The 15,496-nt window shown below is 36.8% G+C and overlaps 1 protein-coding gene across 1 annotated transcript in view; it reads right to left on the reverse strand.

The window, feature by feature from the left end:
* LOC110442650 (protein RRP5 homolog) overlaps positions 1-15,496 on the reverse strand; it is a 165,731-nt gene that overhangs the window by 45,293 nt on the left and 104,942 nt on the right. The window contains exons 28-39 of the mRNA XM_021486343.1: positions 14,751-14,833; positions 14,446-14,508; positions 13,144-13,231; positions 11,408-11,491; positions 8,182-8,281; positions 7,626-7,872; positions 5,461-5,580; positions 4,577-4,690; positions 3,719-4,019; positions 3,314-3,457; positions 1,554-1,622; positions 347-531 (exon numbers count right to left, since the gene is read on the reverse strand). Of these exons, the coding sequence (XP_021342018.1) occupies positions 347-531; positions 1,554-1,622; positions 3,314-3,457; positions 3,719-4,019; positions 4,577-4,690; positions 5,461-5,580; positions 7,626-7,872; positions 8,182-8,281; positions 11,408-11,491; positions 13,144-13,231; positions 14,446-14,508; positions 14,751-14,833 (1,598 nt within the window). The remainder of the gene's footprint in view (positions 1-346; positions 532-1,553; positions 1,623-3,313; positions 3,458-3,718; positions 4,020-4,576; positions 4,691-5,460; positions 5,581-7,625; positions 7,873-8,181; positions 8,282-11,407; positions 11,492-13,143; positions 13,232-14,445; positions 14,509-14,750; positions 14,834-15,496) is intronic.

A 15,496-nucleotide genomic window follows, 5' to 3' on the forward strand; every position in this document is an offset into this window, starting at 1 on the left:
GTTTGGAGTGCCTGTACCTGGATGTTGGATACTTACCTAAAGGAGATGGTTTGGAGTGCCTGTACCTTGAGGTTGGGTACTTACCTGAAGGAGATCTTTTTGAGTGCCTGTACCTGGATGTTGGGTAATTACCTAAAGGAGATGGTTTTGAGTGCTGTACCTGGAGGTTGGGTACTTACCTATAGGAGATGGTTTTCAGTTCCTGGGAGCACTTGTATAAAACATCTCAAAGTTAAGGAAAATCTCAAGCAATGTATTGTCTATGGGAAATCTTAGACTTGAGAAAATCTCAAGAGTTTAGATATTTTAAACAAGTGGGCCCTGTACCTGGAGGTTGGTTACTTACCTAAAGGAGATGGTTTTGAGTGCCCTCTCAGCCACAGCACGTGCCTTGTCAATCTCTGCTGTCTGCAGGTGGAAAGCCATATACTGGAGCCACACCAGAGAGCTGTCTGGGGAGGTCAGAACCAGACGGTCAAATTCGTCCACTGACACTGGCTGGTTGTCTCCCTCTAGTTGACGTTTCTCAAACTAAAATATAGGTTTGCTTTAATAGAAGAGATAAAACTTTTGATTTCTTAATGAAAATAAGCAAAGATTTTATACGTCATATTTTATACTTGACTAAACCAGATATTACCTCTTAAATTCTTTACTTATCTTCCTATAACAAGAGATCCCAGAGGGATCTTGGCGCCCACATTTGCACAATCTTCATTAGTTCTTTGTCAGTTCGACCTTTTCTTTTCTTTCCTCTAATCTGTTTGATCGAGTCATCTTAACAGTAAATGCACCTTGAGGTAACTTTTGATCTAAACTTAATACTGATGTGTATGAAAGCCAACCTTCAAAATGAGTTTGTCATTTCACATATTTACTAGTACAGTACTTAATGTGAAAGAAATAGAATCGAACATTGCAATATGAGAAAGATCTGTTTAGTTCTTCTTTTAATCCATTTTGATTTTATGATCAGTCTCAAAATATAACATGCACAACGAGGGATCAAGGGGAACCTACATATAAAATTTAAGAAAGATCCCTCTGGTACTTCTTGAGAAATAGCGATAACAAACTTTCACTATCAAAATCAAAGATGCCTGTCGGCCATGTTGTTTATCCGATCAGTCTCAAAAGTTGCCCTGCACAGCTAAGGACGAGGGGAACCTACAGATAAAATTTGAGAAGGATCCCTTTGGTACTTCTTGAGAAATAGTGATAACAAACTTTCACTATCAAAATCCAAGATGGCTGCCTGTTGGCCATGTTGTTAATCCGATCAGTCTCAAAAATTGCCCTGCAAAGCTAAGGACCAAGGGGAACCTACATATAAAATTTGAGAAAGATCTCTCTGGTACTTCTTGAGAAATACCGATAACAAGAATTGTTTAAGGACAGATGACGACCGGACAACGGACCACGGACGCAGGGTGATTTGAATAGCCTACCATCAGATGATGGTGGGCTAAAAAGCTTATACAAGCATAATTGCTTGTCTCACTTTACTCAACAAGAAATATTCTCCTGGATCAAGCTTCTGTCACAGTATTTACCTCATCTAGCCTCTTTTCTTCTTCTTTCTTCTCAGCACGAATTTGAGCTTTTGTTTTCTTTGTTGGTCTCTGAAATGACACATAAATTTTCAACAACTGCAAGGAATTAATCATTATTAATGCATTGAAATACATGTAAGTATAGGTGTTTTGTATTTCTGTCCTAACCTAAGGCACTGGACACTGAAAGGAGTACGATTCGATAGCTAGGACACTGGTGCCAAACCTGGACAATAAAGGGAGACACGGTTATTAGCTCGGGTACTAGCAGAACATTTAGACATTTAAGGGACACTTGTGAAACACCTAGATCCTTCTCCTTTATCTAGATTAAATTTTCCAGGTGGCACAGAAATAATTCATTATATACAAAATCACTCAGGACTAGAAATAGACGTGCCTATATAGACAGTGCTTAAACCTCAATAAGGTTGGGGTTTTTTTGCAAAAGAAATAGCAATAAACCCAGAACTTTATGAGAACCTTTCTCTTTCTGCTGTATACTCATTTTAATTTTCCTAAATGAAATGTAAATCGAACTTGTTTTATGTTAGAAATACTGTAAATTGGGAAATCTTTACTGTGGTTATATTTTTGTGTATTTTGTGCAAGACTAAAATTCGCAAACAATTAACATGTAAAAATTCAGCAGCTTAGTTTCATGAGTTAGACACCTAGATATTGATGGAACTTGAGTCATGAGTTAGACACTTAGATATTGATGGAATTTGAGTCATGAGTTAGATACTTGGACAATGATTTAACATTGAGTAATACATTGAATACTTGTAAATTGATAGAACATTGAATCATGAGTTAGACACATGGACATTGAGTCATGAGTAAGACACTTGGACATTGATGGACATTTAGTCACGAGTAAGACACTTAGACATTGAGTTATGAGTAAGACACTTGGATATTGATGGATCACTGAGTCATGAGGTAGACACTGAGACTTTGATAAATCACTGAGTCATGAGTTAGACACTTTGACATTGAGTTATGAGTAAGACACTTGTACATTGATGGAACACAGTCATGAGCTAGACAGTTGGACATTGTTGGAAGATTAAGTCATGAGTTAGACACTTGTACATTGATGAAACATAAGACAGTTGGACATTGTTGGAACATTGAGTCATTAGTTAAGAAACGTGTACATTGATGGAACACAGTCATGAGCTAGACAGTTGGATATTGATGGAACACTGAATGATGAGCTAGACACTTGGATATTGTTGGAACATTGAGTCATAAGGTAGAAACTTGGCTACTGAGTCATGAGTTAGACAATTGGACATTAATGGAACACTGAGTCATGAGTTAGACACTTGGACATTGATGGAACACTGAGTCATGAGTAAGACACTTAGACAATGATGAATCACTGAGTCATGAGTTAGACAATTGGACAATGATGGAACACTGAGTCATGAGTTAGACACTTGGAAATTGATGGAACACTGAGTCATGAGTAAGACACTTACACATTGATGGAACACTGAGTCATGAGTTAGACACTTAGACATTGATGAATCACTGAGTCATGAGTTAGACAATTGGACATTGATGGAACACTGAGTCATGAGTAAGACACTTAGACATTGATGGAACACTGAGTCATGAGTTAGTCACTTAGACATTGATGAATCACTGAGTCATGAGTTAGACAATTGGACAATGATGGAACACTGAGTCATGAGTCAGACACTTGAATATTGATGGAACACTGAGTCCTGATCTAGAACACGATTTACCTGGACCTCCTCATCACTATCATCATCATCACTGTCCACTTCTGTAGTTGATGTATCTCTCGCAAGGTCTGCGTCCCAGGAAAATCCTGTTACGGAGAGACGTGGCTTTTCACTAACCCCACAGACAGGAGGTGAGGCTAAGATCTGTCAATCATAGAGAAGTTGTAAAATACTTGAACACACCAAAACACACTCGCAAAAACATTTTGCATAAACATCCATATTTGTTTTAGTCATGTCTGCTTGTGATTCAGATGATGAAAGTCTTTAAAAAGCTGTAACATCCACAATACTTAAGTTGTTATAAATATTCTGTATGCATGCTACAGATTCCTTACATAGGAACTGCTAATAGGAAGGTGACAAGCAATCATAAGTACTGAGGAACTGAGAATATAGGAATACCTTCACTTCATCCTCTTCTTGCTCCTCTCTACTTTGACTTAATTTCGTCATGGATTTTTTCTTTTTCTTTCCCTTAGATTTCTTTGTTACTGTTTCTTCTGATGATTCCTGTGATGAGTTCTCTCCCTTTGTATTGTTTGCGTCAGTCACTGAAAGCTTTCTCTTACGACTTTTAACATGGGTTTCCTCTGTCTGGCTGTCTGAACCCAAGATCTCCTTCTCTGTCCTCATGTCCACTGGCACCAGGTCTGTTACACCGGTACGACTTTCTCTCAGAGTAAGTGTTACATCACCATCCACACTGGAACACACATTATTGTAACAAGTGACTCTGCTTTATCCAAATTGGAAACATATGGTGTATATAGGACATTTAAAATATTGATGGGTAAGAACAGTTAAATGAAGATTGAAGTTACTCCTCCAAACCAGGTCAATAGCATGTAGCTAGGGGTCAATGGAGCACAGTTTTATGTATGGTACAATAAGCTACAATACTCACAGCAAGAAAATCCCACCACACTGGTCAGTTGATTTGTATTGGAGATTTTCTATTTCGTGCATTCACGACTTTTCATTTGATGCATTCATGAAGTTTCTCTGAGTAAATTCTATATTTTTGATATGTAATAACCAGTGAAATCAGATCCAGGATTCTTATGCAATGATAGATCACTGGGGAAAACTTAAGGAAATGGTCATCAACAAGCCATTGATAATACTGCCACATTAGAACACTTGTAGGAGGCCCTTCTACAAGGCACCAGAGTAATAACTCACCGCAGAGAACCATTTAGAGACAAAATTATTCCTTTGCAGAGAAATTCTATCTTATTATAAGAAATTAGGAAGACATACCTGAGGATCTGTGCTGTGACCACTCGTCCTTTGTAAAACACTACCCCACAGGATTTCACATGGTAGTCTGACAATTCCTCTCTACTCACTTTTCCATATACTCCATTTCCTATGCTGAACACACAGAAAGGAACATTGAATCACAATATTTCTTACTCAGTGTGTGTTTTTGTTATCTAAATCTTACAACAGCCTGCTCTTTTATGAATTGGGAAAAATATAGCATTATTTGTATTGAAATTGGGAATATATTTCTCATTTTTGGGGGAATATATTAAAGGCACTTTTTAAGTAGAGGAAATAGCCTGTATTTGGCGGTAAAACTGCTGTTACTGAGCAGAATTAAAAAAAAAAAAAATATGATACTATATGCAAATCTAATATTATTATACCTCTAGTGAAAATCCTGTCATCTGATTGGTTGTGACAAGTTGTTCATTTCACACTGCCACATTCAGTGTAGCATTGAGTCAATGGAAGGGTACTTCCAAACACCCTAGCAATGCGCTAATGTATATTACTCGTCAGTAATTAGTACTACGATGTAATGCCGAGATGAGTGAATGTAGTATTTATATAATGTTCAATGTATAAAGAATATGTTTTATTAGAACTAATTGTGCCATTTTGAAGAATACATCTTTTCCATTTCATAATACATGTATATGTTTTGACCATTACAATTTGATTTCAATCAGTACAAATGACAAAGTATTCGCTATAAAGTAAAGGTATTTTACAGTATTTAACTCCATATCTGAACTAAGGTACAGGTAATCAAATGTTGACAGGTCAGACTGTTGGGCATATCCATCTATAAAGCCAACTGCATGACCACATCGCCAGGAGACTGTTAGGGAAAATTGTCTATAAAACCAACTGACCACACAGTCAAGAGACTGTTGTTGAAGCCCATTGTGTAGCCGCGGAGAATCTGTTTCTTGGAGAGCTCTTGGACATCCTTTACTTCTGGGTCTTTCACCTTGCTTGTCTTTTTAGTGTCCCTAAATAAAGTTATAATAAAGTTGTGTATATCCATTTTCACTATTATGGTCAATGATCAATGCAATAAGAGGTCATGTAGTAAGAATTAAACTCATTCTCATTTGTAGTAGTTTATTATAATTCTAGTACCACCTTACCACTTTTATGATATTATGATCGTACATTGATGTGTATGCAGATAACCAGAAACTCAAAAAAATTTCTGGAAACATTTAATTCAGGAAGATATGTAAAACATGGTAATTAAACCAGGCAATTATACTTGAAATATAATTAGCGTGCATTATGTTGTTTGCTTGCAAAGCTGTGTCATTCAAATAGATCATAAATACCATACAAAAACAGTTCAATACTTATATTTACGTTTTCTCTGCCTCTTATGTTCTTTTTTAACTTATAATTTATATTCAAAATTAAAATGCCCACCTTATCGACAGTCCACACAATATCGTTCAATAGTTTGAACAGCGTATTGTCACGTGCGGATTGGCAAACAAAGTAGTACTTTGAAATTTTAACAAACACTTCAATTTTATTCCACAATTCAGTATCAATACAATTGCGTATGCTCATTGTGTGAAGAATCCAGGCGTGAATGTATTCGTTGATTGTATGGAAACCTGACAACAGTCGGTAGATTCTATAACATCCTCATTATTACACATGCCGTCAGAAACTGAGGAATGGTGGATGCCAGACGCGTGCAACTGATAGCGTTTGAAGTGAGTGATCTTGCGACGGAGCACAGGTTTGTTACAAATGTCTGAAATGTTTATGTGTGATGTGACTCATATCAGTAGGTCTGTAACATATGTGTCAGTAGGTCTATAGAATTTGTGTATTTCAGACATTTGTAGCGAACCCCTGTTGATCAGTGCAGTGTAACAGACGATATTTCTGATAAATTGCATGAGCGTTAAAACTGTTTCCATTGCCGGCATTGGTGATTTCAACCGATGTGCATTTTGTACGACATTGCAGACATTGGTCTTGTTTTCGTTGTAATAAAAGTTTTTTAATTTTAGTTTTTATTTTGCACATAAATTTACAATGGTATTGTCAAATCTCACAATGCCCAGTGATATTTCAGCAGCCGTCATGTTTATTTATATTGGATATTGTAGTTCTGGTCAGTGTTGTATTAGTACGCTAAGAACTGTGTCTCTACTGCTGACTGCACTAAACTGACCAAAGAATTAAGGAAACTGTTCAAAAGTTTTTAGTGCAACACTTCTCCAATGTATGGCACCCTAGTTGTTAAACGTGAAGGAATATTGATAGGAAAGACGTAGAATAATACACATAAACAACCGTGGTTCACTGCAGCCTCCCTGGATGAAGGGGGCTGCTACCCATTTAAGAGACCCCTATATATAGGGGACAATATACTGCTCTGTGATTGGTCAATTTCTCATCTACTAATTACCATACCTTCATTAACATATATAACCATACAGCCCATGCAATGATCATGACTGAATAGGGAAACGTCATGAGTTGGACATAAACTATACAAAACAACTTATATTATTATAACAGCTAAAACAAAAGAGGAGCTGGCTCCATCATTGTATATAAACTATAATTTAATATATTAAATATCAAATTATCATTTTTACACATTCCAAGTTCATACTCATTTTCGATCTAAAGGTCAGTATTCTTCCCTTGCTCAAATTTCACATTTTTACTTATACAGCTGTATTTGAAAATTAGATGCATTGGATTTTATTTTTTGGGGAATTTAAAGAAAGGAAAATTTAGGGGTTGTGTATAAATATAATCACTTATAACGCAGTTTCTGTATGTGCTACTTTTAAGTAAAATAGGTGCATTTACCGCAAATAGTGCAAAAGTTAGAGTAACATTGACCTTGATCATCATGACAGTACATGCAGGTAAATTACATTCAAGATCTATTTCTACTTCCGTATGATAGTGGTCTCTGACCAAATGGAAACTCATATCTTATCTTCTATAGGATTATTTATCATAATGCTGACATACTTAATAAGTATAACTGACATATTATTATGTCACCTACTTAAGTCTCGACTTCCGGAGTGACACCCGGCACTGCTTGGTCTTTTCATCAATAGACAGGATGCAGCAGTGCACAACCTGGCCACGCTTGTAGCTGCGGAGCGGGTTGTCCGTGTATATATCAGACAGGTCAGTACATGAGGCCACACCCTTGTATCCTTGTGACAGGTCGAGCTGAAGCTCCAGGGAAAAGGTGGTACAAAGCACAATACCTTGTACCCTTCTCCCCTCTTCTATCTTCCCCTGGTCTGTAAAATAAAATGATACAAAATTCATACTTTAATAAAAACAATATCTTTCCAGCTGCTCTTTATTTGTCATTTTACATGAACAACATTAAATTGATGCAGACAATTGATAGGCTATCCAGGTATAATCAATATCTAAACTATTACAGTACAATAACTGTATCACAAGAATCAGTGTAGAGGAACAACACAAGTAGCCCAAAACCTGGCAGTCAAACCTGCACAATTACCAAGCACTATAAAATGTTTTTATTTATTCAACTTTTATTTTTAGAGACTGACATTTTTAGAAGCTGTAAGGTAACACACCTGTGAAGGAGAGATCGAGTATGTTACTGTCGTCCACACCTATCACCCTGGCATTGTAGGCCTGGCCCCGTAGGAAGTGTGCCTTTGGGTTCTCCTGCACCTGTAGAACCACACACATACCAACATAAATACAGAGCAGGAAGGTTTGGCTTAATGTAGACGAGACAACAGCAAAGTGAACTAGGAGCATAATAACATAAGCTCATAGCATCATGGACAGTATGATAGTGAATAGTTGAGACAACTTTGCTGAAAAAGATAATGCCAGTATAAGGTCAAGAGAATCAAATTTCAAACGACAAAGATAAAACAAGATGAAGAAAATGGTACTATCACTGATTTTACTTACCAGATTCTGTTGAATCTTTTTGTTTATCTTCACTTATTTCTTGGAAATGAGTTTTTTAAGGTAAAATAAGTGAACAGTATCTAATTTATTTATATCTAATAACAAATCTACAACAAGAGGCCCAGAGTGCCAGTATCGCACACCTGTATATTTAAGCAATCATGGCTGAAGATTTTCAATGAAAGTAGTATACATGGCTAATAAAATCTTACAGATATGGCCAGTCCCCAGGGAAGTAAATGGATGCACAATATCAGGTGGTAGTTATCATATCTGAAAACTTTCGATGAAATTTGCCCTGTTGCTTTGGAGGAGTTGTCCGGACAAGGCTCAAAATGAAAAAATAATACCTGGATGCACAACTTCAGGTTGTAGTTATCATGTCTGGTAACTCTCTTTGAAATTGATCCATAACTTTAGAAGGAGTTGTCCGGACAAAAAGTTTCAGGATTTGTTCAACAAAGGGGCATAACTTCGTAAAAAAGGGTCAGAATGAAAAACAAGAGGCCCAAGGGCCTTAACGGTCACCTGAGTCCTTCAGTATTTATTTTTGTTGTTGAAATATGTACCAATTTGAGTAAAAAATAGTTCAGTATAATGTTAACTTAACTTTGTCAGGACCATGAGCTGATAATTCCTAGACCGATTTTCAGTGAGATCGGCCTATTAGAACCTGTTTTTAAGTTTGAAATAAGTATTTACAAAATAGCGGCCATGGCAGCCAAATTGTATTTCTGATTGACCCGAAAAATAACAACACTTTGTCAGGACCATGATTGATCATTCCTACAAAGTTTCAGTTCAATCGGCCAAGTAGAACTTGGCTGTAAGTTTGAAATAGTTTTTCAAAATGGCAGCTGTGGTGGCCATATTGGATTACTGATCGACCCGAAAGATGATAACACTTTGTCAGGACCATGAGTCGAGCAATCCTACAAAGTTTCAGTTCAATCGGCCAAGCAGAACTTGACTTTAAGTTTGAAATAGTTTTTCAAAATGGCGGCCATGGTGGCCATATTGGATTTCTGATTGACCCGAAAAATAACAACACTTTGTCAGGACCATGAGTCGAGCATTCCTACCAACTTTCAGTTCAATCGGCCTAGCAGAACTTGACTTTAAGTTTGAAATAGTTTTTCAAAATGGCGGCCGTAACGGCAATATTGGATTTCTGATCGACCCGGAAAATAACAACACTTTGTCAGGACCATGAGTCGATCATTCCTACTAACTTTCAGTTCAATCGGCCCAGCTTTAAGTTTGAAATGTAAAATGTTAACGGACGACGGACGACGACAGACGATGGCGGACGAAGATGGATGGCAATAGGTCACTTGAGCTAAAGCTCAGGTGACCTAAAAATAACTGGATGCACAACTTCAGGTGGTAGTTATCATATCTGAAGGTTTAGTTGAAATTGGTTCGTTACTTTAGAAGGAGTCGTCCGAACAAACTTTTTCTATGGACAGACGTACATACGGACAAGCTGATTCCAATATACCCCGCCTAAATTTGTGGAGGGTATAAAAAGCATTTTTAGCTTGGAAATGATTAAGATCCCCACCTTTTACCATATCTTCAATTGCTGATTATAAAGAGAAAAATATGTAGTGTAATCAGACACAGAACCAACACATGCAAATGGCGGGCACTGACTAAAATGAGTACCAAGTACAAAAGAGTTCCAGTCTTACATTGCAAGGGTGATTTGTAATAGTTTATACTATGCCTGGCTGAGTTATCACCCTTGATTCTGGGCCTATTTTGGTAGCGTATTTTGTAATAGTTTATGACCGGATGTCAAGATTACTCAACCAGTCATAAACTATTACAAAATACACTACCAGAGTAGGCCCAGAATCAAGGGTGATAACTCAGCCAGTCATAGTATAAACTATTACAAAATACACTACCAGAGTAGGCCAAGAATCTTGCCCCATTCATGAAGTAATACCTTTTATAAAGTCAAGAACCCACATCCCATGGGCATATATTATACAATTGTTAGGCACAGAGCGATAGACGCAATAATATTTGAATTGACCTCCTCTATTTTTCAAATGTTGAACCCCTTCCACCTGAGAATACTTACAAACAAATATGGTTAAATTATCAAAGCAATATGGCCAAATTATCCCTCTTTAGCTACCTCCTTCAGGCCCCTGTGGGTCAGACCCTCTATTTGAACAATCTTGAATCCCCGATACCTGGAAATGCTTCCAGCCAAATATGGTTGATACCCATGTCGTAGTTCCAGAGAAAAAGTTGCTTAAAACAATATTACCAATCAATTACCCATTTCCCCCACTCCTCAGCCTGCCGCAGTGTCAGCCCCTCCATTTGTACAGTGGTGAATCCTCACCGTCTGACACCAAATAGGATGAATATACTTCCCTTAGTTCCAGAGTGAAAGTCAATTGAATAAATATGGCTAAATTAACCCTTTTTGGCACCACCCCTCAGTCCCCTGGAAGGTGAGCCCATTGATATGTATAATTTAAAATCACAACTACCTAAGAATGCTTTCAACGCAATTAGGTTGATATTCTTCTTTTAGTTCCAGAGAAGAAGTCGCTTAAAGCCATATGGTCAAATTAACCCCTCTTGGCTCTGCCCCCTAACCTTTACAGGGGGTCAATTTTGAATCCCTACAACCGAAGGATGCTTCTATACAATTTTAATTTAATTCCAAACAGCAGTTACGAAGAAGAAATTATTTGAAGAAATTGGTGATGGAAGGACAACAGATGCCACATTATGGCATATGCTCACAATGATCAGGTGAGCTAACAAGTATGCATTTTTCGTTGTCATTGTCTTACCTACAATAAGAAACAATAGGACAAGTAATGAAGGAGTTCCAGTGTAATCACTTACTGCCGGATCATCAGACAAGTTGACAAGGTTCACTCGGCCTTGGACAGTAGAACTCACACAGACATTCAGGTTACCATTGTTATACTGAAACATTGAAAGCAGCACACAGACATTGTTAGGTTACCATTGTTATACTTATGTTCTCGTTCGCACTTCTCAAACGAACATAAATTATTTATCATACAAACTCAAACTCATTACTGGGAGTTTGTCCACCTAGCTAAACGAGGACGAAACATTGAAAGGAGCACAAACATTCAGGTAACCATTGTTATACTGAAACAGGCAGAAGCAGCCGGACACCATCACAAAGTAAACAGGCACTTTGTGTCTGGCATTAAAATGTACAACAAAGTTTATAACTGTATACTGATCTTACAATCTTTTAATTATCATCGGAACAAGAAGCATAGAGGGCCTCACCAGATTATTTAAGTAGTTGTAGTAAAATATTCTCTTTAAATATTAAACCGTACTACAAATATTTTACTTGCAAACTTTGAAGCTAACAGCCAAATATCCTTTAATGATTTTATGTTTATTTATTCTTCTTCAGAATTTGTTTGAAGTGTTTGACATAGTTTTCCCTGTGACCTTGTTAGTAGGTCAAGGTCATTTTCATTCTCAAACTTTGTTGGGCCCTATCCCAAGAAGCTACCTGCCAAATCTTAGGAATCTATGCCTTTTGGTTCTGCAGAACAAAACTGATGAAATGTTGTTGACCTCTGTGACCTTTAAAGTAGGATGAGGTAATTTATATTTTCAAACTTTGGTGAGCTACATTCCAAGAAGCCACAAGCCAAATATTATGATTATATGCCTGAAGAGGTCAAGGTCATTTGATTCGCGGAATTTTTGTTCTTAATCCAAAGAATTTATCAGCCAAATATAATAATTATATACCTTTCAGTTCTTTCGAAGAAACTGTTTGAAGTGTTTAACATATTTGACCCCTGTGACCTTGAAAGTAGGCTGAGGTCATTTTCATTCTCAAACTCTGTTGGGCTCTTTCCCAAGAAATTTCCAGCCAAATATGAAGATTTTATACCTTTCAGTTCTTCATAAGGAAACGTTTGAAGTGTTTGACATATTAGACCCATGTGACCTTAAAAGTAGGTTGAAGTCATTTTCATTCTCAAACTTTGTCAGGCTTTATCCCAGGAAGCTACAATCTAAACATTATAACTCTATGCTTTAAGATTATTCAGAAGAAGTCCTTTTAAAGCGTTTGACATATTTGATGCCAGTGACCTTGAAAGTAAGTCAAGGTCATTTTCATTCTCAAACCTGGTCAGGCTCTATCCAAGACAGCAATCAGCCAAATATGAAGATTCTATATCTTTCAGTTCTTTAGAAGAAGTCGTTTAAAGTGTTGGACACATTTGACCCCTCTGACCTTGAAAGTAGGTCAAGGTCATTTTCGTTCTCAAACTTTGCCAGGCTCCTAGCAGCAAAGCTTTCAGGCAAACATCATGAGTATAGGCCTGTCCATTCTTCAGAAGAATTTGTTTAAAAGAAAAAATTGATGGAAGATCGACGGACGACGGACATACGGACGACGGACGGTTGACAGTTGCTACGCCATGACATAATCTCACTTGCCCTTCAGGCAGATGAGTTAAAAATGAGCAGGCACTTTGTTAATACACTTCATTGTGGAAAACAACAGCTTGTTTATCATAAGACCCTGATATATAATCTAGTGATTACTAAACATTTGACATAATATGACTTACGTTCTGTACAAAGGCTTGGACTTGGTCTCCTATATTGTAGGTACAGTTCACATCCTCTGTCCCATCAACTCCCTTCTTCTCCAGCTTACTGTCAACAGTTTAATTGGGTAAATGCATAAGAATCAACTTATCACATAAAGATTTGTATTACACCAGATTAAAACATGATTTGTTTTAATTAATTTGAATATCTTATGATCCATTTGACAAAAACAGGACAGAAGACCAGTTTCTAAAACCACCTCATTTTTCTGGACAATATATATTCGATTTGTGGATGCAATTTGAAAGTTCATTCATGGATTCAGTTCATATTATAAGTAATGATCAAGACAGTTCCAACATAAATACAACTAAATTGTTATGTCTCAAGTTCAATCCATCATAACCATGAGGTCATTGTTATTTCCTCAAGACCTCCAAAACATTAACATTGACTGATTTGTTAGTCAAGATGTCCACAACATTAACATTGACTGATTTGACAGTCAAGATGTCCCCAACATTAACAGGACTGATGTGTTAGTCAAGATGTCACCAACTTTAACATTGACTGATTTGTTAGTCAAGATGTCCCCAACTTAAACCGGACTGATTTGTTAGTCAAGATGTCACCAACATTAACAGGACTGATGTGTTAGTCAAGATGTCCCCAACATTAACAGGACTGATTTGTTAGTCAAGATGTCACCAACTTTAACAGGACTGATTTGTTAGTCAAGATGTCACCAACATTAACATTGACTGATTTGTTAGTCAAGATGTCCCCAACTTAAACCGGACTGATTTGTTAGTCAAGATGTCACCAACATTAACAGGACTGATGTGTTAGTCAAGATGTCCCCAACATTAACAGGACTGATTTGTTAGTCAAGATGTCACCAACATTAACAGGACTGATGTGTTAGTCAAGATGTCACCAACATTAACAGGACTGATGTGCAAGTCAAGATGTCCCCAACTTTAACAGGACTGATTTGTTAGTCAAGATGTCCCCAACATTAACATTGACTGATGTGTTAGTCAAGATGTCCCCAACATTAACAGGACTAATTTGTTAGTCAAGATGTCCCCAACATTAACATTGACTAATTTGTTAGTCAAGATTTCCCCAACTTTAACATTGACTGATTTGTTAGTCAAGATTTCCCCAACTTTAACATTGACTGATATCTAATGTTCTCAATGTCCTCAACATTAACATCTGCTCTATAAGGTTTCACTGCATTTTAAAATTTTGAAAATATGTTTAGAATTTCAGTGTCTGTTTAGCAATGATGTGGTATAGGGAGGGGTCTGTACCTTGGTTTGAGTGAACACTCCAGCAGGGCAGTTCTACGGTTAGGGTGACTGATTGGCAGGAAACTGTTACAAACAAATCACTTGTCAGGAATTAAAGCACACACATACAAATATCTACCAAGTCTTTTGATATCATCCATTAAATTGATGACACTTTGTCATAATTAAATCAATGACTTATAAAATATTTTCACTATTCAAATCATGCAAAATTGTATTAGAATGTGTTCAGTACTTTAAAATAACATTTCCAGGCTAGTTCAAAATGTGGTTTAAACTGGCTGAACATAACAACATTCCTATACCTGCTGGATTTGCCCTCCCTGAATCCAATGATCTTGATCTTGATCTCTTCTCCCTCCTGTAGGTCACTTAAGGGCATCTCCCCCTGCCAGAAGGAAATTCACAGAGATAAGATTGTTACCTTGTTTAAATCAATATATCAATATATTCATTTATTTTTGTGCCAAACATATTGATTTTTGGCAAATACAAAATATCTACAAGTAAGGTAGTGTTTACACAAATGTCTGTAATACATGTACTGTCATCCTCTGTCGCATCTGTAATACATGTAGTTACATCCTCTGTAGCATCTGTAATACATGTACTGTCATCCTCTGTAGCATCTATAATACATGTACTGTCATCCTCTGTAGCGTCTATAATACATGTACTGTCATCCTCTGTAGTGTCTATAATACATGTAGTTACATCCTCTGTAGCATCTGTAATACATGTACTGTCATCCTCTGTAGCGTCTATCACTGGTGGACCCTTACCGTGTATTTTTTTCATTTTTTCATTTAATTTTCAAAAATCGTTTAGTTGTTCTCTTTTTGTGTGTATTTTTTGGATTATAGTTTATATTTGACGAGTCACCGTTTATTGTTTAAACCGACGTTTATTCTTCGCAGACTTGTGTTTAGTTTTGAGTATAACAGTTTGTTTTTAAAACAGAGTGTTTGTTTTATAAATGCATGTTAACTTTTCACGGAACAGAGTTTGTTTTATAACTACATGTTTACTTTTCTTGGCCCAGTGTTTGTTT

Source organism: Mizuhopecten yessoensis, unplaced genomic scaffold, assembly GCF_002113885.1.
Source record: "Mizuhopecten yessoensis strain PY_sf001 unplaced genomic scaffold, ASM211388v2 scaffold716287, whole genome shotgun sequence".
In the NCBI taxonomy this organism is placed as follows: domain Eukaryota; kingdom Metazoa; phylum Mollusca; class Bivalvia; order Pectinida; family Pectinidae; genus Mizuhopecten; species Mizuhopecten yessoensis.